Source organism: Cannabis sativa, chromosome 7, assembly GCF_029168945.1.
Source record: "Cannabis sativa cultivar Pink pepper isolate KNU-18-1 chromosome 7, ASM2916894v1, whole genome shotgun sequence".
Classification (NCBI taxonomy): Eukaryota; Viridiplantae; Streptophyta; class Magnoliopsida; order Rosales; family Cannabaceae; genus Cannabis; species Cannabis sativa.
The window spans coordinates 3,165,197-3,193,166 of record NC_083607.1 but is presented as its reverse complement, the minus strand read 5'-3'; the positions used below and the strand labels follow the sequence as shown (position 1 = coordinate 3,193,166).

The 27,970-nt window shown below is 30.0% G+C and overlaps 2 protein-coding genes across 2 annotated transcripts; one reads left to right on the top strand and one right to left on the bottom strand.

The window, feature by feature from the left end:
* Positions 1–6,561: 6,561 nt before the first annotated feature.
* On the top strand, positions 6,562–10,548 carry LOC115696847 (probable protein phosphatase 2C 4). Its single transcript, XM_030623732.2, has 4 exons — positions 6,562–8,289; positions 8,379–8,492; positions 9,159–9,423; positions 10,225–10,548. Exons 1-4 carry the CDS (start codon positions 6,910–6,912, stop codon positions 10,338–10,340), a joined length of 1,875 nt encoding a protein of 624 aa, XP_030479592.2. The 5' UTR covers positions 6,562–6,909; the 3' UTR covers positions 10,341–10,548.
* Positions 10,549–21,918: 11,370 nt separating this feature from the next.
* Positions 21,919–25,851, bottom strand: LOC133029201 (uncharacterized). The gene has a single exon (XM_061101691.1). The coding sequence runs from the start codon at positions 25,849–25,851 to the stop codon at positions 21,919–21,921; it is 3,933 nt and encodes a 1,310-aa protein (XP_060957674.1).
* Between the last annotated feature and the right edge of the window lie 2,119 nt (positions 25,852–27,970).

The window sequence follows — 27,970 nt, the reverse complement described above, 5'->3', positions numbered from 1 at the left end:
AAAAGTGTACGTGTATTATAAAAATTTTCAACATATGAAAAACTATTTTGATAGTGTTACGGTTAAAATTGAACAAAAAATGGAAAACAAATGCTATTGAAATTCTTTCAAAAAAAAAAAATGCTATTGAAATCGTTTATCATGCCAAGTCAATATTAATGGGAAATTTACATAGTATATTAACTTTTGCTATTTTTTTACAAAAATACTGTCAGGCGGAATTTTTTACTTTTTTACTGTGTTTTTTTATAAGTTTCATACTGCAGTATACTGTGTTAAGTTTACACTGGTATTCTACTAGTGTTTTACTAGTGTTCTACTGTTGTTTTGAGTTGTTCTGCTTTGTGTTTTACTGGTGTTTTATAAAAACACAGTATTTTTGAAAAAATTTCCGTGTCACAGTATTTTTGTAAAAATTAACACAAATTCCAGTATTTTTGTAAATTTCCCTTATTAATATAGTTCTTCTTTCTGACGATAGGCCCAAAAAATCTTAGCCCACACGGAGTGATGTTGGGCTTTCACTACTTTGAAAAGCCCAAAAGTTTTTAGAGCATCATAACAAGTCAAAAAGAGGGAGAGAAGAGTCCTAAAACAAACCTCATTTTTCTTGTGGATTGAACGATAAAAAAACCATAATTTATTAGTTATAAAAAAACACTTGAGTGGCTTGACTTTGTTTCCCTCGACATTCTAAATTTTAATTTAGTTATGCCTAATAAGAACTCATTGTAATTCAATGTTAGACTAGTTTGCCAAAAATGAAGGTGCCATTATCATCATAGGGAAATTTACATGATATACTAACTTTTGTCATTTTCTTACAAAAATACTACCAGGCGGTATTTTTTATTTTTTTACTGTGTTTTTTAATAAGTTTCATACTGCAGAATACTGTGTTAAGTTTTCACTGGTGTTCAACTGGTGTTTTACTGGTATTTATACTGCTTTGTGTTTTACTAGTATTTTATAAAAACACAGTATTTTTTAAAAAAAATCCGTATGACAGTATTTTTGTAAAAATTAATCCAAATTCCAGTATTTTTATAAATTTCTCTTATCATAAGCAACCCTAACTGCCCAACTGCGAGCTAAAGAGGTTAAGACCCGTTTTAGAACCCACTCAAATTTAGAATTCAAAGATTTTAGATAAAAACAATCTTGGGCCCATTAATGGTCAAAGTCGGCCCATAAGGTGATTTGGATAATGTAAAGAGTATGTGTTCATCCTATTTAATTTGCATTGTTTTGTTTATATCGTATTTGATGCTCATTAAATACGGATTTTATATTTTTGATCCAGTCCACTTCGCATAACTTAAATTCATTCTACAAAAATACGAATTAAATCAAGTTATTTTAGATTAATTATTTTTTAATATTGAATTATTTAATATTTATTAAAAAAAAATATTTTTTTTACATAACTAACAACAAAATAAAATAAATTATCGTTATTGTGTGTTTACAACAATAAACTAAAATAAATAAAATAAAAAGAAGAAATTTAAAAAAAGAAAACAAATTGTATGTATAAAAAAATATTTAATTTTTTTTTTTTTAGAAATATTAAAATTTATTTTGGATTACATTTTCCTTCTAAATAAAAATAAAATATACATTTAATTACTAAGTTTTAAAATATATTTGTATCACGTGTATTGAATTTTTAAATATATAAATATGTGTGAATTAAATTGATTACGTTTATATATCAATTAATGTCTAATCTGTATAAATGTGAATTTTTAGATTTTTTTAGTCTAATATAATCCACACAAATACGAATATTTGCACTTTGTAGATTAAATATGATTGATTGGTTTAAATTGTATATTTGATGAACACTCCTACTAGTTTAGAGGTTGTATATTCACATATATTTAGGTGGTGATCAAATCAATTATTAGATTAGATGTGGTCTTCACTCATTTAACTATTTTAATTCACTTAATTAGTATCATTGTTTCTTTGGTTCAATTTTGATTAAGGTAGGAACAATATATGATGTGAAAACCATTATATATGCTATATTTGTGTGTTGATGTGTAGTCCACACATATTGTTATCAAAGTTATGTTCAACTAGTCAAAGTACACTTGCCTAATTGTCTACTTGTCAATAAAAGGAGCAAGATATATCCCTAAAAAGGAAATAATAAGCAAAAGCATAATGAATCTCATTATAGTGAAACATTTATTAAATTGTATCCCCTTCCCTATTTCTCACCCTCAACACTTTAGATTATATGCATTCATTCATTCAATGTAAATACATTCAAATTCATTAATTGCTTTTAAAGAAACTTTCCAATCCATAAATATGGTTTTAAGAGTGAAAAAAGAAGAAGCAAATTCTATATATATATATATTTTTCTCTACTCTTGTTATTTTTTTTAACACATTAAGTAAAACAAAAAAAAAAAACAAATACATATATATAAATAAACAATGACTACACATTTAAATTATACAATTTCTTATAACATGTAATTAATTAAACCATATAATTAAAAGTGATATGATTGATATGTTGGGTTTTATGTCCTAAATAAAACTCCATTTTAATGTAATCTATTTTATTCAATATCAATAAAGAAACAAAAGTATTTTTCCATTCATTTGTATGTTTTGGTTTATCTTATCAATTGCTTGTCTATTTGATTTATAAATTCATCCAAACCCTTTTCACATACTTGATCCTGTTTACTGTGTTGTCAACACAGTGGAAAGTAAACATGACTATGTGAATAAAGATTCCTAGATTTATCAGAACACGGGGTTTTACTGATATGATAATCTACAACAGAGTTTACTTAGATTTGGTAAAATGCTATGTTCTTTCCATAGCATTGGTTAAAGTAAAGCTTGGGTTGGGTGCATGGAGTATGCATCGGAAGGAACAGATATTGAACTTTGACATAGGTTAATCAAACTTACCGTAATATATATTCAAGTCAATATCGCCTAGTTGATCCTAGATCAAATGATCTTAATCCTGATATGATTAGGTTCAATCTCAAAAGTGTTATTCGTGTTCTTTGATTTTTTAGTTAAGCCTACTTTTGAGTCAAGGTGATACGTACATTTTGGAAACACGGTAGTGCAATTGAGTGGGAGCGCTAACATAAATATGGAATCTATAGCTTCTATCTGGCAAATAGAAAGTAAAGGATGATTTCCTTCGAGCTTGACCAAACGAAAATAAATGGTGGAGTACTCATTTTACTTAGCTGAAATATCATTTATACGGGGTTAAGTGTTTTAAGGATAAAATACATTGTAGGGTGTTATGGTAATCTAATCTCTTTACGGTTTAGATCATCTATATAGAGGATCATTGATCAAATTAGGATTATAACAATAGATAACTAATGACGTGTCTATATTGTGGAACATATAGAGCGTTCTATATACTGAGAGTGCAATTCTAAGTTCTATGCGTGGATTCAACAAAGAATTAATAAGTCAGTGACTTTAGGATGTAAATTCTTGATCTGCTTATTGGAAGCTCGGATATATAGAGTCATGGTCCCCCCACTAGTTGAGACAATATTACTTGTAAGACTCATTTAATTGGTTTTGATTAATCAATTATAATTCTCAAATTAGACTATGTTTATTTGTGAATTTTTCACTAAGCAAGGGCGAAATTGTAAAGAAAGAGCTTTTAGGGCATATTTGTTAATTAAGATACTTTGTATGGTTCAATTAATAAATATGATAAATGAAAATATTATTTAATAATTTTTTATAGCTATTAATTAAATAGTTAGAATTGACATTTAAATGGTTGAATTTGAAAATTGGCATTTTTGAGAAAATGAGATGCAGAAATGATAAAACAGCAAATTTCTAAAAGTGAGGCCCAAATCCACTAGCCATGGCCGGCCACCTTTGTAGGGTTTATCATTTAATATTTTTATTATTTTAATACCAAATAATTCAAACCTAACCCTATGTGGCATGCTATAAATAGATAGTGATGGCTTCAGGAAAAAGTGACTTTCACATCTTGTTTCCTTCAGAGAAAAACCTGAGCCTTTCACTCTAACCTAGCCGCCACCTTCCTCTCATTCTTCTTCATTGTAAATTTCGAACCTCTTAGTGATAGAGTAGTGCCCACACACAGCAAATAGTACCTTAATCATAGTGAGGAAGATCGTGAAGAAAGACATTCAACAAGAAGGACATTCGGGCTCAGATCTTCACAATACTCTACGACAGAAAGGATACAAGGGTTAGAGATTTGAGTGGAAGGAGACATATTATTCCGCTGCACCCAATGTAAGGTTTCTCATACTTTATATGTGTTTATTTATAATCGTTTTAGAAGTTCATATTTACGGTGTTAATCAACATACTTGTGAGTAGATCTAAGATCCTGGTAAAATAATTTCCAACATGATCCTCATTTAAACTAATCATATTATCCAAATTGGAACCTATTGTTTTAAAATAATAGTATCATTCAACTCTGTAATATTTTAGTACAATTTGTTATTACACATATTATTACTAAACTTGACATCCTGCCATCGATTAAAATAAAAGAAAGCCAAACTAGCAATTACAATTTTTTAATCATTTTTTACTTCATATCATATGCAATTTTGTATTTTATTTTATGCGAATTTTGCTTATTTTATTATAAGGCTAATTAGGATTTTTATCTCCTGAATTTTGACATATATCAAATCATGCTCCCTGTACTTTTAAGGTCGTTAAAAATACCCTTTGAACTATTGAGATTATTAGATTTAAGGACTTTTGTCTAATTTCATTCAATTTTACAATTTTAGTGATTGTTTATATTGGAGAACATTGTCCCACATGGATTAAATGTAAAAGTATTGAGCCATATATAAGAACATGGGCTACTCCACTCATTGCCAATTGGTTTTGAGATGGAACCCCATGATTCTCAACATGGTATCAGAGCCATATTCATTGCGGGCAAGTGATCCTATCCGATCCGCACCTATACAGATAGTGACCATGTCCACTCTGATACGGTTCAAGATTGATGAGCAAAAAATAGTCATCATCTTGAGGGGGAATGTTGTGGACATTGTCCCACATAGAATAAATGGTAGAGAATTGAGCCATATATAAGAACATGGGCTACTCCACTCATGGCCAATTGGTTTTGAGATGGAACCCCATGATTCTCAACATGGTATCAGAGCCATATCCCTAGCGGGCTTTCGATCCACACCTATCCAGATGGTTAGCCAGCCGCACGAGATCCAGATGGTGCAAAGACGCCTGAGATCCGAACAAAAATAAGCGAGCAAATAGCATGGCCTGTGATAAGGTGATTCAAGATTGGTGAGCAAAAATAGCCACCATCTTGAGGGGGGATATTGGAGAACATTGTCCCACATGGATTAAATGTAAAAGTATTAAGCTATATATAAGAACATGGGCTACTCCACTCATTTCCAATTGGTTTTGAGATGGAACCCCATGATTCTCAACAGTTTATGTACTAAATCATGCCTCCTGAACTTTCATCCATGCTAGATTTTTTTACTAAAATTAGAAAAAAAATCCTTAAATCCAATAATCTCAATAGTTCAGGGGGCATTTTTAACGACCTTAAAAGTTCAGTAGGCATGATTTGGTACATGTCAAAATTTAGAAGGTAAAAAATCCTAATTAGCTTTATTATAATTGCAATTTCGATTAATCAATTGTTATCTCTAAGAAAAATATTTATTATTTGAAAATATATAAAAATATGTTATTAAATAAAAATAATAACATGTAGTTGCTACTAAGGCACAATCTTTATGTTTACTTTCAAATCTAAAATTATTGCTGAAAAATTCCTTCTTCTTTTTTTCTTTTTTAAAACAAAAAATGGAGAGAAATTCATTAAAAGAGGCATGCAAATGAAAAATTGAGATGTGATGATAGGAATAATAATATTTATAAAAATACAAAAATTAAATTATAATGACAGCTTGCATGGGCATTGCTTTAGTAATTATTCATTAACTCTTATTTATATGTTTGACTTTTGGATTCCCTTATTAATTTAATTAAATAAATAAAAATTCAAACATCACACGCTTTATTTTTTACATCCACTCCATCAATTTCATAGTCAACTCCTTCAATAAAGGCATAAATACTATGATGAAAGCACTTATTATTATTATTAATTTATTATTAAGTAACCGCATTTTCTTATATTATAATAATTATTATTGTTATTATTATTATAAGATAATTTTACATATAAAGATGTACGGATATATTTTTATTTATTTTGATATTCGAAATAATTTTTTAGTTAAATTTTTTTATGGTCAGATAAGTTATGATTATTTAAGACATCTTACAAAATTTTAAGAAATTCAAAAAAAAGTAACATGTCGAAACTAAGATTTGAATAGTGTATTACATTCGTGATTATTTTATTTTATACGCGTGTGAATAAATTGTTTAAATATTATTTTATATATTGTAAATTATTTCGTATTACAAATTTTTTTATAAAATATCTTTAATAAGAGTATTGCTATTGAGTACTGGTGACCAACACCATTTATAAAATTAGTTAGTGATATATATAAGTTTCGATACTTAATTACACTAATAACACTAGAAAGAAGTACTAAGCATTAATAATATTTTTTAACAATTATTTTATATAATGTATACGAATATAAAAGAAAAATTGGACTTAAAAACCAAAACAAATAGATGACCATTATTATATTTTTCCAAAAAAAGAATATTTAACAACAAACACAAACATCTTCCAAAAGTCAAAACTCTTTGAGATCAAATCAAGTTCAAGTTTTTAAGCACTAATCATTTCCACCAACACAAAAAGCTTAAATCTTTTCTTCTTTTTCTTTATAAAAATTCCATTTTTTTTCTTTTAAAAAAATTTCAATGGGTAACGGAGGAGGAAAGATCGGACGTTGTTTCGCCGACGCCGGAGAAATTTCTCTCCGGCACAATATCGCCGTCGTTATCTCAGACCCACTTAACGAAAACCACGGCCATTCCTTCTGTTACATCCGACCCGACCCGACTCCTCTCCCACCCTCAAAACCCCAAAACGAAAACAACAACAACAGCCCCAAAACGACAACGTTTCGATCAATCTCCGGCGCTTACGTCAGCGCCAACACCTTCACACCTCTCTCAACATCTCTCATTGATTCCTACACAGACATTTCAGGTAGTAACTTCGAAAGCTCAACTCTTTTCGCTTCGATCCCTTTACAACCGGTGCCCCGCCTTTCATTCCAAGGCGGTGCACCGGGTTATTCGGGCCCGATCGAGCGCGGTTTCATGTCGGGCCCGATCGAACGTGGGTTCACTTCTGGCCCGATCGATGAAGAACAAATTAAAGAAGAAGAAGATGATAATAAAGTTATGAAATTTAAGGTTTCGGAAAAACCCGAAAAGCAGAGCTTTATCAAGATTCTTAAGAGAGCCATTTCCGGTGGCTTAGCTCGTGGTCGTGGGAAGAACAACAAATCCATTGTTGCTCCGATTAAAGGAGGAGTTGATTCTGATGAGAAGAAGAAGATTGTTGTTGTTGAAGAGAAGAATAATGTAGGTTCGATTAGTACTAATTCGAGTTCGAATAAGGTTGTTGTTGTTGTTGATGATGATGATGAGGATGATAAGGTGAGAATTATTGAGAATGATCTTCAATGGGCACAAGGAAAAGCAGGTGAAGATCGAGTTCATATAGTAATATCCGAAGAACACGGATGGGTTTTTGTGGGAATCTATGATGGTTTCAACGGTCCAGATGCTCCTGATTATTTACTCAGTAATCTCTACCCTAATGTTCATAAAGAACTTAAAGGGTTGTTATGGAATGAAGAAAAGTTTCAATCTTTATCGAATTCGAATAATTCGGAATTGGACATGAAAAAACAGGGGAAGAGATGGAAAGGAGAATGGAACAGAGAAAGATTAGAAGTTGATAAGAAAATGAAAGAGAATTTCAATGGTGGAGAAAAAAATGTATTGAAAGCACTTTCAGAGGCTTTGAAAAAGACAGAAGATTCTTATTTGGATATAGCTGATAAAATGGTTATGGAGAATCCTGAATTGGCTTTAATGGGTTCTTGTGTTTTGGTTATGTTGATGAAAGGTGAAGATGTTTATTTGATGAATGTTGGTGATAGTAGAGCTGTTTTAGCTCAGAAAATCATGGATCATAATAATAATCATAATCATATCAATGAATATGAGTTTTCTAATTTAACTTCTTTACAGTTAACAATGGATCATAGCACTTATGTTAAAGAGGTAATTAGTGATTTGATTAATAATTTGTTGTGGTATAATTTTATGGGCATTTTTTTGATTTTGACATGAGTTATTGTTGTTTTTTTCAGGAAGTAGAGAGAATTAAGAAAGAACATCCTGATGATGTTTGTGCTGTGATGAATGAGAGAGTTAAAGGGTATTTGAAAGTTACTAGAGCTTTTGGTGCAGGCTTTCTTAAACAGGTAAAAAAAATATTAGTATTATTTCGGTATATCCATTATCTGTTTCGGCATTTAAAATAGCATTTTAGTTTTTTTTTTCTCTAAATTTTTAAAAAGTTAACATTTTTTTATAATGTCGAGAATAAATTTTAAATATTTACTTACTAAGATAGTCATGTATGCAATAAAATAATAAAATTTTATTTTTAGTATTGTAAATCTATTTAGAATCGTTTCGAAATTTCGCAAATAGTGTTAATACTAAATAACTAAAATGTACATAATTATGAAGAAAAAGATGAATCAAAAAATTCTTTTTGATACCAAAACAGATAAAATAGTGTACTATGAATTTAACCTAATCTTGTTTTTGTTTTTTTGTAATTTGTTTTGATATTCAGGATAGTGTCTTAGTTTATTTTTTCTTTCTTTTATGAACGTAGACATTATAATTATTTATAATTACTTATAAATTTTCAAAAAAGTATGATAATTTATAATGTCGAAAAATAAGATTTGAACATTTATTTAAATCTTATTTTAAATATTTTAAATAACTACAACGTATACAGTAAAATTAACCAAAAAGAGAACACCGAAACAGATAAAAGGGCGACTTACCCTAATGTTGTTAATCATTTTGTGTATTGAAATTAATGTTTGCTTTTGTTTTTGTTGTTTGTGTAGCCAAAGTGGAATGATGCATTGCTTGAGATGTTCAGAATTAACTATGTTGGAAGTTGTCCATACATAACATGTTTACCATCAGTTTATCATCACAGATTGAGCTCAAGAGACAGATTTTTGATACTGTCTTCTGATGGATTATACCAATATTTCACCAATGAAGAAGCAGTTTCTGAAGTTGAATTTTTCATTGCTTCATTTCCTGATGGTGATCCTGCTCAACATTTGATTCAAGAGGTCTTGTTTAGGGCTGCAAGGAAAGCTGGTATAATCATATCACTCTCTTTCTCTCTTTTCAATTCAAAACTATACATAATTTTAATAGTTAATATAAAAAAAGCTAACTACTATAAGTATTTTTTTTTTCAAAAATAAACAATAATAAATTATGTAGGTTAATTAGGATTTTTGTCTTCTAAATTTTGACATGTACTTAATCATGTTCCCTGAACGGCTTTAAATATTCCCCTGAACTATTGATATTGTTGAATTTAGAGACTTTTGTCCAATTTCATTCAATTTTACTAATTCAATTATTGTTTATGTACTAAATTAGACAAAAGTCCTTAAATTCAACAATTTCAATAGTTCATGATGGATTTTTACCGATCTTAAAAATTTAAGGAGCATGATTTGATACATGCCAAAGTTCGAGAGTGTAGGAATAAAAATGAGTAAATACTATTTTAGATTTTGTATTTTACAAAAATTACCAATTAAACTATTTATTTTATTAAATAACAAATTTAATCCTGTATTTTTCAAATAGTATACTTAAGTTCAATTTTCGCTAATTTCTAACACAAATAGATGTAAAAAAAAAAAATCAGTCTGATCATAACATCTTTTGGTTATGTTATTATTAAAATTTATTTTGACGAAAGTTAACTTAAAATATTATTCTGTATCATTTTGAAAAAATAAAATCTAAATCGTCATATTAATAAAACAAAATATCCATTTAGTAATTTTTACAAATTACACGGTCCAAAATATTTTATAACAATACTCGAAAGTATATTCATATGTATTTATGCTTATACAAAATTTGGTGCAATGAATGTAGGAATGGATTTTCACGAGTTGCTCGATATCCCACAAGGGGAACGCCGGCGATACCACGATGACATATCCATCATTGTTATTTCTTTGGAGGGAAGAATATGGCGTTCGTCTGTGTAAATACCAAAAAAAAAAATTACAAACAAAAATATAGTGTAGATACAAAGAAAAGTTGAACTTTTTTTTTTTGCTAGTTCATCTCCAACTCCCTTGTTATTTTTTTCCCTTGGAAGTTCTAGCATTGTTCATTTTATACGAATACATCTTTGATCGGTGTAAAGAGAAATCATAGTATCGTTTTGTTATATACTCACATTTTCATTGTTTTTTTTTGGTTGTACACATGAATTTTGTACTAAAATTTTCTCACAATCCTAATAAAAAATACTATGAAAAAAGTATTTTCTCAACTAATTTTTACTGTTGAAAATGTACCTTTTTTCGTTGTTTGTAAATAACTAAAAGATTAGGCTAAGAGTTTAAGACACTTTCTTTGCTAATACTAGCATTGTGCATGTCGAAATATAAAGAGGACGAACGATTAATGATATATGCACACAAAATATATATCAAACTGGTTTAAAGTTTTTTTAAATTATAAGTTTTAGCTCAATAGGATGTGATTGGCTAAGTATAAATGAGTAAGGTTTTCATTTAGAGCATTCAATTAAAAGGACTTCAAAAATTTGATTTAAAAAAAGCTTAAAAATTTAGGTAGGAGAAATGTTAAAATGTACTATTGGTGTTTAGCACTTTTTTAGGTGTAATACTATTATTGGTACAACTAAATATAGAATTTTATATAATAACTTTTAGAGAATATTACTAACTAATTGTAAGACGAAACTTTTAGAAGATAGTAACTATCACTAATTCTCAATAACAATATTTTTTAGGAAGAATCTTTAAAATTTAGTCATTTTTTGTAATATATAATTAGAATTAAAATTGTAATTAGTGCAATAGTATCTGTGTAATAATTAGACAAATAGTATAAATATGAGAAATGCTAAAAGGTACTAATAGTGTTTAGCATCCTTTTATATGTCAATATGAATATTGGTTCAATTACGTATCAGGTTCCATTTAATTTAATGTAATAACTTTAAAAGAGTATCGTTAGCCAATTACAATGCGACTTATCTAGAGGTGCTAGACACCACTTGTACCCAATAACAATACTCTATAAATATTTTGTATCGAGTCTAAAGCTATGACAATGGTTCGAGAAAAAAAGTGAATGAGGAGGAAATTGGGAGAAAAATATAGGCAAAGTCTCGAATAGAGTAATATTATTATTAATGCATTTTCTCAAGGGCTCCAAAAACTTAGCTTAATTGGAGACTTTTTTTTTATGGTTCCAAAGGGACGGTTGAGAAAGTTGATTTATTATTTATTTATTTTATTTTTGGGAGTAGAAGTTGATTTAAAAAAAAAAAAGTTTGTAAAGAAGTTAAATAGATAAAAACATTAGATGAGTTACAATTGAATGAAACCAAACCAAACCCATGAATCTTCTATAAATGGAGTTGGTGATACAATTTCTATCTTTTTCTTTTCAAATTCTCTATCTTAACATTGAAAGGTGATGATCAAACATTCAAAATTAGAGTGTCCTTAATTGGCTATTTTCATTTTTTTCTTCTTCTTCTTCTTTCTCTTTACCAAATCTACAAAACTAGAAATATCTACTATTCTCTTCTCTTTTCTTTTGCCATTTTAAGGAGTAATAAGTCTTCAAAGTGGAGTTCGTACATGTCATCATTTTGATGGTTAGGTATGAACATAAAATGATTTTCAAGTTAAGCTTTGCTATTCATTTCGAAGATAATGTTAGAATTTAGGATAAGGTGAATGAGATTCTATCTCAAAACCAATTAGCTATAGAATGAGTAACTTTTTCATCTTATATATTCTATTATCTTTCCACACATTAACAATGTGAGAGTCTATCTCTAACATATACCAAACAATCAAATCCACATAGGGGTTGGTTAGCATGTCAAATTTGATTTTAAAACTTAATTAGATTCGATTGGATGATAATAGGTATAACAAGTCCTCTTCGAGACAGAACGAATCTTCAAATACACTCTTCGAGACAAAATCAATCTCCTAATTAAACAAATAAAGTTCAATTTTTTCATTTCATATCCATTAATCTCTAAGTAATTACATATTTATAGGTTTTACACACTTTTTGCAAATTACTAAATAAACTCTTATAGTATTTTTATAGTGTAACATATAATAATTTTCAAAATCTAATTACTAATTAAATTAGATTAAACGAACATAAAAAAAAATGGGAATAAGTCGAATATTCACCGTTACATACAAATATATTTAGAGTATTGCTATTAAACGATAAAAAATATTACAGAGATAACAATGTTTTTTTTTTTATTTTTTTTTGGCAAGCAAGATTTTATTGCCCAAGAATGATTTTTCATATTACTTATTAAATTAAAATATACAAGAGCCAATATTAAATTAGATCAATAACAATATAATATATAGGTATGTACTTACTTACAATAATCATTCTTGAATTTCTCATATTATATTTATTATAAATATCTAGTTATACATTTATATGTTGTAATAAAAACTAAAACAAAGGACAAAAGAGTGTGACAAATTCACATGTTTGAAATTTGGTTTTAAGAGAGTTTAGTTGGAGAATATGATGGTGATAGTCAAGTATAACAATGTCATAATTTTTCTTTAATTTCTTGACCCTTTATTTATTTATTTTGTTTTAAGTATTAGTTTACCATATCCACGTTCTCTTATTTTTATTTGCTTATGACCTTAGACTTTGTTTTTAAATTTAAATTAATTCATGCCCTCCAATTATGCATCACCTCAAAAAACAAAAGTCAATCAATTGCATATTTTTCTATCAATTTAATATCTTCAAATGCTTTTATTCTACATATTTAAACACATAATGGCATGTAATAGAAACATTACAAATTTAGAAATGAGAAGCCAAAACAGATGAAAGCACAAGTTGTTTTTTTTTAAAAAAAAAAATAATATAAACTTATTATAATTTAAGAATATACTTATTTGATACTTTGTGTTTTTTTAAAATATTAACTTTGGTACTTTATGTTTTCATAAATGCTTATATGATATCTTATATTTTGAAAATGTATATTATAAGATATATATATATTTTTATATATTAAAAGTGTCTATCTAACGGCATTTCTTGGTTTAACAGAATATACTTAAAAATAAAATAATATTGTGTTAAATTTAACGATTAGGTTTGATCTCCTGTTAACAAATAAACCCAATAATTAAACCAAAAAATTAAACAATCTTTTAAATATTAATAATCTCTTTTTAAATTAAAAAAATCATCTTAGACACATATATATTTTTTTTTATTTATTTTTTAAAAAAGAAAATCTTTATATATTAAAGTTAACCTCACCTTATCTAATGTTTTCTCTGGATAAGCATAGGAAGTAGAAATACTATTTTTATCTTTGTGTGATTGCAGATATACCACTTCTGTCATTGACCCACTTTTTAGCTTTATAAATGAAGATGTTCATATAATATTAACACTTTACAGAATATTTATAGATATAAACTTACATTATAATGCTATGTTAAAAAAAGAACTAAATAGAATAATCTACTACTCCAATAATAAATTTATTTACAATTTTATAATTACACTAATATTATTTTTAATACATTATTAAATAATATTTCAAATATAAATATTTAATTTTTTCAAAAAAAAAATTTGTAATATTTAAAAATAAAATACATTCAAAATCTTAAAAATACCAAAAATCTTAAATGAAACTAGCAATACGTGGCTCGGCACGTACATTCACTTAGTATATATATATACATATATATATATATACTTTATAAATTCTACAATAGGCAAGAATTTTAAAATAAAAAAATTACAATTTGAAGAAATTATAAATCTTTTTTTTTTTCGTTATACAAACCAACTCTATATTTAGTATAATAATATAGGAGTGGTCAGGTTAGATTTATTGGGTTGAGATAAATATTTTAGACTTTACTATATTTAATGATAAAATAATTTAACTTAGTGCATACAAGATACATGTAAATATATATATATATATATGTATGTGTGTATGTGTGTATGTAAATATATATGTGTACGTGTGTATGTAAAAATTCAGAGTTTCCATTTCCAACCAATTATAAAATTATTTGGCTACTTTTAAACACATATTGGTTACAAAATAAAACATGTTATATTAATTTTAGTAATTTAATGTTTCTTTTTTTTTGTAAAAAATTTGATGTTTGGTTACCTATATTTACAATTTTGTTACATTATGATAAAATATTAAATATTTATACTACTAGGCAACATCTTATCTTAGTTAATTTTTAGTAACTCATTATGTTACTTTATAGTGAGATTATTACTTAATTAGTTTAAGAAAAGTGAGTTATTATTTTGGTTACTTTCTTAACTATTAGATGAAAATAATGTATTATTGTATAATTCTACAATGTACCTTTAAAAGGGGTCCACCGATATACTCCTTTTTTGTTTCGGTATCTAAGAGAATTGTTTCAATTTTTTTGTTGACGTCTACGTGATAGTTATTTAATACATTTTGTAAAATTTTGAAAGATCTATAAAAATTTAACACGTTAAAAATAAGGTTCAAACAGTCTGTTGTAGGCGAGTGTCTTTTATTTTATGCTCGAAATAGATTGTTTGAACCCTATTTTCGGCACGCTAAATTCTTTTAAATTTCTTAAAATTTTACAGAATTTCCTAAATAACTATAACGTAAACGACTATAAAAAATTCGATTAAATTTTATTGTCAAACACCGAAACAGATAAAGGGTGTATCGATGGACCCTTTTTTAAAGGGTGAATTGTTGAATTTTTCTTTATTATTTTGGTCACTCTTTAGTCGGTTATTGTATTAGTTACTTTTAAAATTTGTTTGTGATACTTCTGGTACCTTTTAGAAGAAAAATAACTTGTCTAATGAAAGTTACCAATAAAAACAGCATCAACAGAAAAACACATATCATTTTGTTTTGATTATGTATTGGTAACTTATTTACTTTGTTACTTTTTTGTAACAATTTAACAAATGCAGAAAAACAACAATAGTAGCACATTTCAATTTTCAGATCTAAAAATAGGCAAAAAAAAAAGAGAACAATAATAAAATTTAGATCTACATAAAAATTAATTAAAATGTACATGGTACAATTTTTTGTTTTTTCGTTTTTTTTTTTAAGAAAAATCATTAAAAAAAATGTCTGAAATATTGTCTCTGGACATAGAAAAAAAAAAGAGGAAAAAAGATATCGTCAGTCATTCATGAGAAATAAAAATAAAGACATCGGTGTGGAAAACTAGAATTAAAAAATACAAAACACTAAATATAACTTAGGAAAACTTTCTAGTGTGCACCAATGTACCTTTTAGCTGTTTTGACATTTAAGATAATTTTTTTGTCTATTTTTTTTATAATCGTGTCGTTCGCCAAAAACAAAGTTCAATTCGAACAATCTACACGTGTATACTTCTTTTATTTTATATGCTTGTTTGAACACTGCTTTCTATATTGTAAATTATATTAAATTTTATTTAATATCTTAAATAACTATAAACGTATATGATAATTAAAAAAATTGCTAAAAACTACTTATTTCATGACATATAAATTTTAATGGGTCGGACACTAGTTGATTAAAATAATAAGTGCACCTACAATAGAAGAAAAATCAAACAACCTTGAACATGCAAATCATCAATCAATCAAACATTTATAACTTTTAAATTTTAAGCTTAAAAAAACTTGAGCAACATTTTTCTTATTTCTACTAACATATCCCAATTTCAAAATAACAAAGACTAACTATTTATATTACAACAAATCAAAAACCCATGAGCATGTATAACTCTCAATTTTTTTTGAGCTTAACAAAATTTGTGCAACATTTTCTCTATTTCAAAAAGTAACTATATCACTAACAAATCAAATATCAAACAACATTAATCATGTTCAAAGTTTTAAACAAAACATACTAAAAATTAAAGTCTATAATCCAAGCAACAAGAGTATTGTTGAAATATGGTTACAAGTATCTGGTTACTAATTTCAGTTTGCCACATTAGCAAGTCACTCTTGCTATTTCTGTTCACTCGGATTTGTGACTTGGTAGGGTGTTAGTTCAGTCCCTATAATTATAAGGGTCAATACCATTTTAGATCTTGTATTTTATAAAAGTTATTAATTAGACCATTGTTTTGTAAATAATAAAATAAATTCTGTATTTTTCGTAATGGTATAAATAATCAACTTGAGTAAACGTAACCAGTTTTGTCATAACACTTCTAGATCGGATTATTATTAAGTTTTATTTCGATAAAAAAAATTAGTTCAGATATTATTTAGTATTATTTAAAAAAAAATATAGGGTCTAATTTGTCATTTATTAAAATAAATAGTCAAATCGGTAACTTTTTCAAAATAGATGGTCCATAACATTATTTACCCTAACTATAAATATATGTCTTTCCATTGAAAATAGTTAATTCACTCTAGAGAGAGAGAGAGAGAGGGGGGTTGTAAACACTAGAGAGAAGCTTAAATTAAAACTTGTATTGTAGCTCTATAATTGCTTTTAGTGTTAAACTTTCTATAACTCATGTTCGAGTGGAAGTTTCTTGATTGTTTCCTTAAGCTAAATCATCTTAACTAGTTCATGTTTTCTTAAGCTAAATGTAAGATTTGCCAATGTAATGTTTTTTCTTAATACAAATTTGTAAACTAAGTAAGAATAAAAATACTAATAAGTGATTATTATTAAAATTTCAATTTCAAAAAGGCTTGGGCTTTAAAGGCAAAGCATGATAAATTTCTTGCGCATGGTTGAATAATGAATCATTTCAATCAGGATTATTTAACTACGTACTTTATTTTTTTACTTTTTTATGTTGGGGCAGAATTTTTTTCAAAAATACTGTGTAAATTTTACACTATGTATTGTGTTAAATTTTTACTATTGTTTTACGGTTGTTTTTTAGTTGTTCCGTTGTTGTTTTTAGTTGTTCTATTTTGTGTTCCACTGTTGTCTTATAAAAAAAATAGTATTTTTTTAAAAAAATAATTCGTGTGACAGTATTTTTGTAAAAATTAACCTAAATTTTAATATTTTTATAAGTTTCCTTTTAATTATCATCCTAATAAATTAATAATATTATCAAACACATTTAATTAAGTTGTATACTTTTTGACACTAATAATGTCCTCTTCTAAAATGATCAAAAAATACTTATATTTCAATAGTCAAAGTTGCAAATCATTAAACACCTTATAATTCTAAAAGTCTTTATCATAATGGTCTCACGTTATGTTAATTATTAGTTATTATTATTATTATGGGCCCTATTTATTTTTTCTAAAAACAAATCCCTCTTATCACTTCTCTTCCATGGTCAAAATATGCTCAAACTTATTGGATGCATGCAAATGCACATCATTACAACACTGCAAATCATAAATATATAAATGTATTATGATCAAATTAATTTAATGGTGATCTTTGGAAACAATTTCCTAAAATGTACCAAGTAATAATATTCGAATCCTTTCCTATTGAATTCATCATATATGAGACTTTCATGTATAATTGAAATTGACCTTTAATGCTAAGGTGTAATGTGATGTTTCCAATGGAAATACAGTCACTTTCCATTCTTTTAAGTTAGTGCAACAACAAAATTAACACAAATATCATTGACTTTTATTTTAGTTTTAATAATGGTGAGTCTTCTATAAACATATATATGTTTATATATAAATTAAAATAGTGCTGGAAATACGAATCGGCTTTTTAACATTGTACAAAATTATTACGAGTCCAGAAGACATGTATACAAATTAAGCACGAAAAAATATGCGCTTGAGCACGACACGACATGATGCTACAAATTAGCACGACACGTAGGACCGGCCCTGAGTAGAAATCGGTCATAGGCCAAAAAAAAATTTTAGGCCCTTACTATAAAGATAAATTATATTTTTAAAAATTATTAAAAAAATATATATTTTTTAAAATGTATTTTTTTTATTTGGGTCCGGCCTATGCCTAAGGCCGACCCTAATGACACGACATAAAAAACACGAAAGACACAATATGTAAGCACGAATAAACTAGTCTAAAAGGCATAACATGCGACAAGCCCAAAAAGTACGACACGATATATTAAAAAGCCTTATAATTTATTATTATTATTATTATTATTATTAATAGTAATAATACAATATTTTTTTCTAATCAATTTTGTAAGATGATTTTTTATATTATATTAATATGTGGGTTGTTAAATATTTGTTTATTGTAACCGGTTTTTATTTTTAATTTTTGTTTTGGTTATTTAAGTAACTGGTTTATGTAAGTTAATTTTTCATTTAATTATTTTACTGTGAAATTAATTTTAACTAAGTTGGTTAATGTAACAGGTTTATGTATGTCACATTATTCACATCTCACTTTAGAAAATAGCTAGTATTAAATGTTCACTATTAGTTTCTTTGGGGAGTTTCATTGGGGGGACTAGCTAGCTAGGAGAAATTAGGTTTCATGCCTAACTCTATGATATTTTGGGACTAAGAACTTTTGCAAGTATTAATAAGGATATAACAAGATGAGAAATAGTTGAGAAGATTATTTTATAATACATAAATGCTTAAAATTTTGAAATTTTTACATCAAAAATCTAATTTACTCAATTTATTACAAAAAAAAAAACCATACACGCTTACATCATCATTTTTACTTTTCCTCTTTCTTTTATTACAATTATACCACTTACACATCAATTCCATGCATGCAGTCACGTCATTGATTGATGACTTATATCAATCACACCTTACATCATTCACTTATCTTTTTCTCTTCTTCCTTTTTTTTTTTTATTATTTTCAATTTCTTTTCAGTTTTTTTTTTTAAATAAAACCTCCATAGCTGAACTCTTCTCCTCCCCTTTTGCCAAAGAAAAGTTCTAAAATGGGGTTGAAATCTGTAGCTAATAAGAATAACACGATGACTCCGATTTTGCTTCTCAACTGTCGAAACGTGAGCGAACTCCTCTTAAAAAAAATCAAAGGTTGCTGCCTAGGAAAAAATTCATCAAGATAATGCTCAAAAAATGATTAAGATGGAGCTGGTCTTCGATCTCAGGTTTGTTTTCGGTTTCTTTTTCGTTTCCCCCATTTTTGAAATTTTTTTCGTATTTGACATTAGTGTGTTTTGTGTTTATCGATTTTACTATTTTAGGTTTTTCATTTTAACATTTCTTTTAGTTTTGTTTGGTTTTTTAGGGCTTCTATTTTTTTTAGTTTAATTTATTTGTTCTTTTTATGAGTTTTTCATTTTTTGGTTGTTTAGTCTTAATTTCTGTTTTATTTTGTTGTTTTTTTTTCTGTTTTTGTTTTTCGAGATGTTTTATTATTTTTCATTTCAGTTTCTTCATTTGATTATTTCTCATTTTGTAATAGTTTTTTCATAGTTTTTTAATAGTGTAAACACCTTCTGTATGTATTTTTTTTTTAATATATTTTTTGTATAGTTGTTTCCTGTCCATTTTTATATCATCAATGGGTAACAATGAGATTTATCATGGATGTTGATGTTCAAAGAGTTTTTCCTGTATTTTAGTTTGTATACAGTTATTTTGTAGTTTTATTATAGTTTTGCTACTTGCATATGTTATTTCATTATAAAACTAATATGCGACTATTTGCACAAAACTTACTATATATAACTACTATTTCTGAGTCCCCGTCAAATTAAATTCCTGCATAATATATAAACTATCATAAAACGATAATGCAACTATAAGGCAACCAAAACAAAAAATAAACAGACTTATACGTAACTGGTTGTACCTTAATTCGAATTTGCTCTTCTTATTGTGTTTTAAAAAAAATATATTCAATATTGGAAACCAGTGATCAATCAAAATACAACTGTATATAACGTAGATCTATTATTCATGAGATTTTTTTAAAAGAAAAAATTCACAGCATATTGTTTTGGATTCAGTGCATGGGAGCTCCAGATCTGTTTGTTACAGATCTACATTTCATGAATTTGGATTTTGATATTAGGGGGAGTTGTTTTGATCGAATAAAACAGAAAACAAATGTGTAATTTCAGTTTCTTCACAGTTTTTCTGATTTTTTTTCGTCATTTTCTGTTTAGATCATTGCAGGTCTTCTTTTCCAGTTGATTTCGCCAGAATTAATGGTTGTATTTTTCTCGTTTTGGTTTTATTTTGGTTGTTTTGCGATTTTGAAACGATCGCGGTATTTTCATCTTCAACGTTCGCTCTGTACAGCTGAAGGCTTAGTGCATGTGGTATTTTTGTAAATATTTGTATGTGGACTGTATAAATGTTTAATGTGTCGGCCCATAGTATTTTTGTAATTTTTTTTCCTTTTTTGTATTTTTTTGTTTTTTTCCCTTAAATTTTTAATTTAGGTGGCTTTTTGGTTTGGAATGATAATAAATTGTAATAAGAATAATAATGGAAATGATAGGGAAATTTACATGGTATACTAACTTTTGCCATTTTTTTACAAAAATACTGCCAGGCGGTATTTTTTACTTTTTTACTGTATTTTTTTATAAGTTTCATACTGCAGTATACTGTGTTAAGTTTCACTGGTGTTCTACTAGTGTTCTACTGTTGTTTTGAGTTATACTGCTTTGTGTTTTACTGGTGTTTTATAAAAACACAGTATTTTTGTAAAATTTCCGTGTGACAGTATTTTTGTAAAAGTTAACCCAAATTCTAGTATTTTTGTAAGTTTCCCAAATGATAATATGATATTTGATTTGTTTTTAAAACAATAATAAGAATGAGTAGTGTGATAATTTTTTTTTTTGAACAAGAGGAATAATATTATTCAAAAAACGAAACAAGATACAACAACAATTGAGGCAAAAATAGCCCCAACCAAACAAGCCGAGCAACAACAAGAACAACACAGCCAGACCAACTACCAGTTTAATATTACATCAATGAAATAAATGTTCTTTCTACTGCTATTGAAGGGACCCAAACATAAAATTCTAGACTTCATCATTTTCTTCACATCCTGGCTAATCCTGCTTGGGGAAGAACAAAACAAGTTAAAAAGACAGTTATTTCTATTTTGCCAAATGAGATAGAAAGTGGCAGCAGCCACTACATTGATCACTCTATTTTGGATGTCATGTCGAGCTAAAAAACACCTGTTAAAAAGATCAGTGTTTTGGATGTTGACCAAGTAACTTGACCAAGCCAAGAACATATATGATTAACCATCTGTTTTGCAAACAAGCAATCAAACAAAATATGGTCATGCGATTCTTCCTTCAGCTCACAAACGGGACACCTGATGTCATGAATCGGCATGATTCTAATCAGTAGTGTGATGATTATAATATTCTTATTTTAAATTATTTTGATAATAGAAGAATATAAAAAGTGTAAGAGTAATTTTTTATTTGTATAACAATATAATAGTGATTACACAAAATATCATAACCGTGATTACATTATAAATATATATATAATAATTTCAAAAATTAACCAAACAATATAATTATAATGATAATGTTTTTTTTTTTTTTGATGAAATATCAACTTCATTAAATTAACATTCTGAGTACAAAACATTCAGAATAGCAACTGGAGCATTAGACACAGAAATATTACAACCAGATAAATACCGTGACATTCTAGCTACAACATGTGCTAGACGGTTTGCTGATCGTTTGACAAAACAGACTTTTATTGAAGGCATAGAAAGCAAAAGAGAACGACAGTCTTGAGCTAGATTTCCAAAAATGGAACAAAGAGGCAAGCAGCTACGAATAGCTTGAATAGAGACTAGACTGTCAGATTCCAGAACAACATGTTGCCAACCGTTTCGTTTGATCCAACTTAGAGCCTCTTTGATACCCATGATCTCAACAACCTCTGGAGTGAAGGCACCATTAGAACAGTGAGTTGTAGCATCAATAAGAGACCCTGAGTCGTTTCTGGCAACCATTCCATAACCATATTGGTTTTCACTAGCAAAGATCGCAGCATCAACATTAACCTTGATTGTATTTGTTTTTGGTTTAGTCCATAGCTCAGCTCCATCATTAGAACTACCAAAGTAGATATGAGATAGAGAGGTGTTATCCTGAGCTTTACGCCAGTGATCAAGAGCAATGCGGGCTGAAGATAGAACATTTGCAACAGTAAGAACCTTATCTTTCCATACAATTGAGTTTCTTGCTTTCCATAAGGACCACGCAATCATAGCCAACGAACAGACCCGATCAGAATCAAGAGACTGAAAGAGACTATCCAGCCAACTAGCAAAAGAGAGGTCAAGAGAGACCCCAGCTGGTAGACCCATATGGTGCCAACAAGAAGAGGCAAAAGTGCAAGAAAGCAGGATATGTGAGGTTGTTACAGGAGCAGCTCGGCAGACAGGGCAGACAGGTGGAACATCAACATGCTTGATTCTAAGATTTACACAGGTCGGCAAACTCCCAGATGCAGCACGCCAAAGGAAATTACGAACCTTCGGTGGGATTTTAAGTTGCCAAAGGTTTTGCCAAAAACCTGAATTGTTGCTACCAGTTCTGGGGTCTTTAGAAGCTTGGAGGATACGATAAGCACTTTTGACGGAGAATTGACCAGAGCTTTCATTAGACCAGGACCAGAAGTCAGAAGAAGCTGAGAAGCTTAGAGGGATGCTTAAGATTAGATTAGCATCCCTGTCATTAAACATATCTCGAACCAAGTCGATATCCCAACTTCTTTCATCAATAGAAAATAGTGAGCTAACAGTGTGACCAATAAGACCAATATGAGAAGAAGTGATGTAAGGATTACCAGGGTCAGGGAGCCAAGGGTGATGCAAGATACTAGTAGAAGAGCCAGTGCCGATAGTTCTTTTAACCCCTTGGCGAAGAAGATCCATAGAACTCCAGATGCTCCGCCAAACAAAACTAGGATTACGACCCAACCCCGCAGAAAGGTAGTCATCATGGGGAAAATAACGAGCTTTATAAAGTCTGGAGACAAGAGAGTCCGGATAGCACAGCAACCTCCAACCTTGTTTAGCTAGCATAGCCAAGTTAAAATCATGGAGAAGGCGAAAGCCTAAGCCACCTTCATCTTTTGGTCGAGAAAGACGGTCCCAATTCATCCAAATAATTCCATTGCCCTGACTACTAGTTGTTTTCCACCAGAAACGAGCCATTAGCTTCTCAATTTCGTCGCAAGTACCAAGTGGGATGAGAAAGACACTCATAGCATAAGTAGGGAGAGCTTGAACCACAGTCTTTAAGAGAATTTCCTTGCCCGCATTTGACAACAACTTCCCAGTCCAGCTATTGATTCTATTCAAAACCTTGTTCTTAAGGAAACCAAGAATAGCTTTCTTGTTTCTCCCAATAATGTTGGGGAGTCCCAAGTAAAAACTATTTTCAAGAGCCTCAGGAATATGAAGAATGGAGCAGATACTGGCCCGAAGCTGAGCATGAACATTGGGGCTGAAAAAAAGTGATGATTTGGCCAAATTAATTTGTTGACCCGATGCATTTTCGAATTGTCGAAGCAGAGACAAGACACTACCAGCAGCACCATTATGAGCTTGACAAAAGACATAGCTGTCATCAGCAAACAGCATGTGTGAGACCATTGGCGCCCCTTGAGCAACACGACAACCTTGGAGTAAACGCTCCCTCTCAAACCGAGATATAAGAGCTGAGAAGCCTTCAGCACAGATTATAAATAAATAGGTAGAGAGCGGATCACCTTGACGAATGCCACGAGATGGAGTTATTGGTCCCATGACATGACCGTCATGAAAAATAGAATACCGAACACTAGTAACGCAAGCCATAATCAATGTGACCCATCTGTGATCAAAGCCCATTTGAAGCATAATAGCTTGTAAGTAACCCCATTCGACACGATCATAGGCTTTGCTCATGTCAAGCTTGAGAGCCATGTAACCTTTCTTCCCATGAACTTTCCTCTTAAGATAGTGCATTATTTCAAAAGCAATCATGATATTGTCTGAGATCAAGCGACTCGGAATGAACGCACTCTGAGTGGGAGAGATAATATGATCAATGATAAGCTTCATACGGTTTGCTAGAACTTTTGCAATCACCTTGTAAGAGACATTGCATAAAGCTATAGGGCGGAGATCACTCATAGAGCTTGGAGACTTCTTTTTAGGGACCAACACTAGATTTGTATCATTCAAGTGGTCTGGGAAAGTGGCCGAAGCAAAGAAATCACAGGTAGCATTAATCAAATCTGTCCCAACAATATGCCAGTGTTTCTGAAAAAACCCAGGTCCCATTCCGTCAGGTCCCGGGGCCTTGTCGGGATGCATTTGGAAAAGAGCAAGCCGAACTTCCTCATTAGTGACCGGCTTCAACAACTCAAGATTCTGGGCAGTAGTAACCGTGCAATGTACACCATTCACAACTGGGTTCCAATCAACATTCCCAGCAGAATAAATATTGGTAAAATAATCAACCATTACCTCTTCAAGGCCATTGTTCCAAGCAGTCCAAATACCAGAGCTATTTTTAAGATATTGAATCTTATTGCTGCGTTTCCGATTACTAGCCATAGCATGAAAAAAATTTGAGTTTTTATCCCCACTATGAAGCCAAAATTGCTTTGATCTTTGCTTCCAATAAAGCTCTTGTTGGGCTAGAATCTCAAAATAATTATTTTGTTCATAACCAAAATCAGCAATGGAAGAAGGGTCAGAATTACCTTTTAAAGAAGCAAGTTTTGCTTTGCTTTGCCTGATTCTTTTCTTAAAATTACAGGTTAAGTTTCTGCCGCAGTCGACGAGATCCTTGCTGCAGAGGGAGATTTTTTCATGAAGAGGCAGAGAAGCATTTTGGTCCCAGCAGGCTTGGACGATTTGAGCACAAAAAGGCTCTCTTGTCCAGGCATTCTCGAAACGAAACTGGTACACCGTATCAGCAGGAGCAGCAGGTGAAGGTTCAAGATAGATGGGCGTGTGATCTGAGGAAGAGACATCACCATTCGATAGCACAACAGAGGGAAAGATATCGAGCCAGAGAGAAGTAACTAGAGCTTTGTCGAGACGAATTTCTACCCAATTGTTCGTACCTTTGCCACGTTCCCATGTGTACGGATGGCCATGAAGTTCCATATCAGTCAAGTTACAATTGCACAGCACTTCTTGGAAACCAGTGATCAAAGAAGAAGGATAAAGTCTGCCTCTTTTTTTTTCACTTTGATTACCAATGTTGTTTATGTCGCCTATGATGCACCATGGAAGTTGAGACTCAGCGTGGAGGGAGGTGATTAATTGCCAAGTTTTGAACCGCAAGCTACGGTTTGGTTCCCCGTATAGACCAGTCAAACGCCAAGTAGGGAGATTTGGAGTAGAAATTTCAATGTCGATATGGCTGTGAGAATATCCCAGAAACCGCACTCCATCACTGTACCTCCATAAAAGTGTAAGCCCACCCTTGTGACCATTAGCATCAACACTGTAAGCACCCTCAAAGCCCAACTTAATTCTCATTCTTTCAATATTATCACTTTTGCACAAAGTTTCACATAAAAAGATAAACTTGGGTTTCTTTTGAACAACAACGTTCTCAAGGAATTGTCGGGCCCGTGGGTTCCCAAGCCCACGACAATTCCAACTTAAAATACTCATAACAATTGGTGGGCCTGGACACCAGAACCCACCGAATTCAAGTTTTTTGAAACAATCTCAGCCTGGCCCGAAACATCAGTAGGCCCATTACTTTTCTCTGCAGCAAAACGTTTCCTTTTTAATTCTGCTTGAGTCAATTCCTCATCAGCATGTTGACTATCATAAAGCATAATCCCTTTATTTTTGATTTTAGATTGAGAGATATCTAGGGAAGATATTCCCATAAAATTCGGATTAGCTGGCTGCCCGAAATCTGCTCCAGCCGATCTGGTGTTCACACCAGAGGTTGAAGATGCAGGAGCTTTTCCTGACCGTAGGAATGGTGATGTAGCAAAATTCTGGTGTTGACGAGGAAGAGCCTTTAAGCCTATACCATAAGGCTTCACAATCAAATGAGGAGGTGTGTCGAACCTACGAGAACAGGTCCTCTCAGAGTGTCCCATGAGGCCGCAAATGAAACAAAAAGTAGGGACATTTTCATAGCGAAAAGTAGCATGAAAGAAATTACCATCCTTCTTACGAAACTTCATACGTCGTTTAAGTGGGAGATCAAGAGAAAGAGTCACCCTAACCCGAAGGTATTCCCTCCATACCCCAGTGAAGTTATTCGGATCTGATTCAATGAAATTACCTACATAGTTCCCAGCATCCATAGCCACCTTCATGTTCATAAAGCCAGTCTGCAAATCGTGGATTTGTAGCCACAAATCAAGAGAATTAAGGCTCAGAGTGCGGGGGTTATCACCATTTTTGAGACGGATTAAGACCAACGGTTTGCGATCATAAGTCCAAGGGCTACCCTCAATAACACGCTTTATGTCTAACTCGTGGTAAAACTGAAACAAGAACCTGTTTTGGTCTAATTGTTTAGCATACATACCCTTACCAGGTCTCCATAAATCAGCCATCAGATTCTGAAAGATTCGAAAGTCTGAAACCTTTCCTATTAGCAGTCGCCCAACGAGACACCATCTGGTGTCAATAGCAAGATCGTCTTCCTCTTCGGCTTCTTCATAAAAAACCTGCTCTGCATCTTCTTCCTCAAGTTGGACATTTTTCCAACGTTCATCAATGTCATCCATATTAAGGCTGCTAGAAGCCATATAAAACAAAGACACAAACCGCACAAAAAACAGAATACGTACACAAAAGAACAAAAAGCAGTCAACAAAAGATGACACTGCATACACTCAAAGAGAGAGACAAGACAAAACTCTCAAAAACAGAGAGACCAAAGATTCAAATCGTGAGTTTGCTGTTTAGTGGGATGTACTGTGTATAATAATTTTTAATTTTGTTTTAAAAATAAAGGTGGTTAAAGTTTTTAATTATAATGATATTGTTATTATGATTACAATTACACAAATCCACAATAGCCTATATTTGTCAACCATATAATTACTTACTTGTTCGGAGTGAGATCTCTCAAGAAAAATTATCATCTCATGACCTAAAATTAAGCATGCACATTTGTATATGATTTATATTTGTATTATGAGGTGATGTTGTTTAGTCCCCTTATGTTGATAAAGCCAAACTCTTGTTTATGCTCATTTTTTTTTTCTTTTCTTAATGTATACAAAAAAAAAAAAAATTAACATTAAAATTAATTATGTAGAATAAAATAGGTGTACACCCCTCCTAAATAAATATATATATTACAATTCTGGCTTATTTGAATGAAATTCTCAGTCCACCAGTAATAGTTAGCTATTGTTTCTCTCATTCTCAAGAAGTTTGAGGCTTTCTTCAAGTGTGCATTATTATGTCTTATAATATTGAGAATTAATAAAATTTAAGAATTATTAAATAATATACACTTCATTTGTAATAATAAAAATTGTGTGTTTGTAAGTTTCATAGGTTATATAGTACAAAACAATGTAAAAGATATTTATTGGAACATAATGAAAAATTGACTAAAGAGGTCTTATTTATGCTATTTCATTTCCAAGAACTAATCACGTTTGTTAGTGTCAAA

Coding starts and splice junctions, on each gene's coding strand:
- LOC115696847 (XM_030623732.2), top strand. CDS start 6,910: ATGGGTAACGGAGGAGGAAAGATCGGACGTTGTTTCGCCGACGCCGGA. Junction 8,493..9,158: donor GTGCAGGCTTTCTTAAACAG/GTAAAAAAAATA, acceptor TTGTTTGTGTAG/CCAAAGTGGAATGATGCATT. Junction 9,424..10,224: donor TAGGGCTGCAAGGAAAGCTG/GTATAATCATAT, acceptor CAATGAATGTAG/GAATGGATTTTCACGAGTTG.
- LOC133029201 (XM_061101691.1), bottom strand. CDS start 25,851: ATGAGAATTAAGTTGGGCTTTGAGGGTGCTTACAGTGTTGATGCTAAT.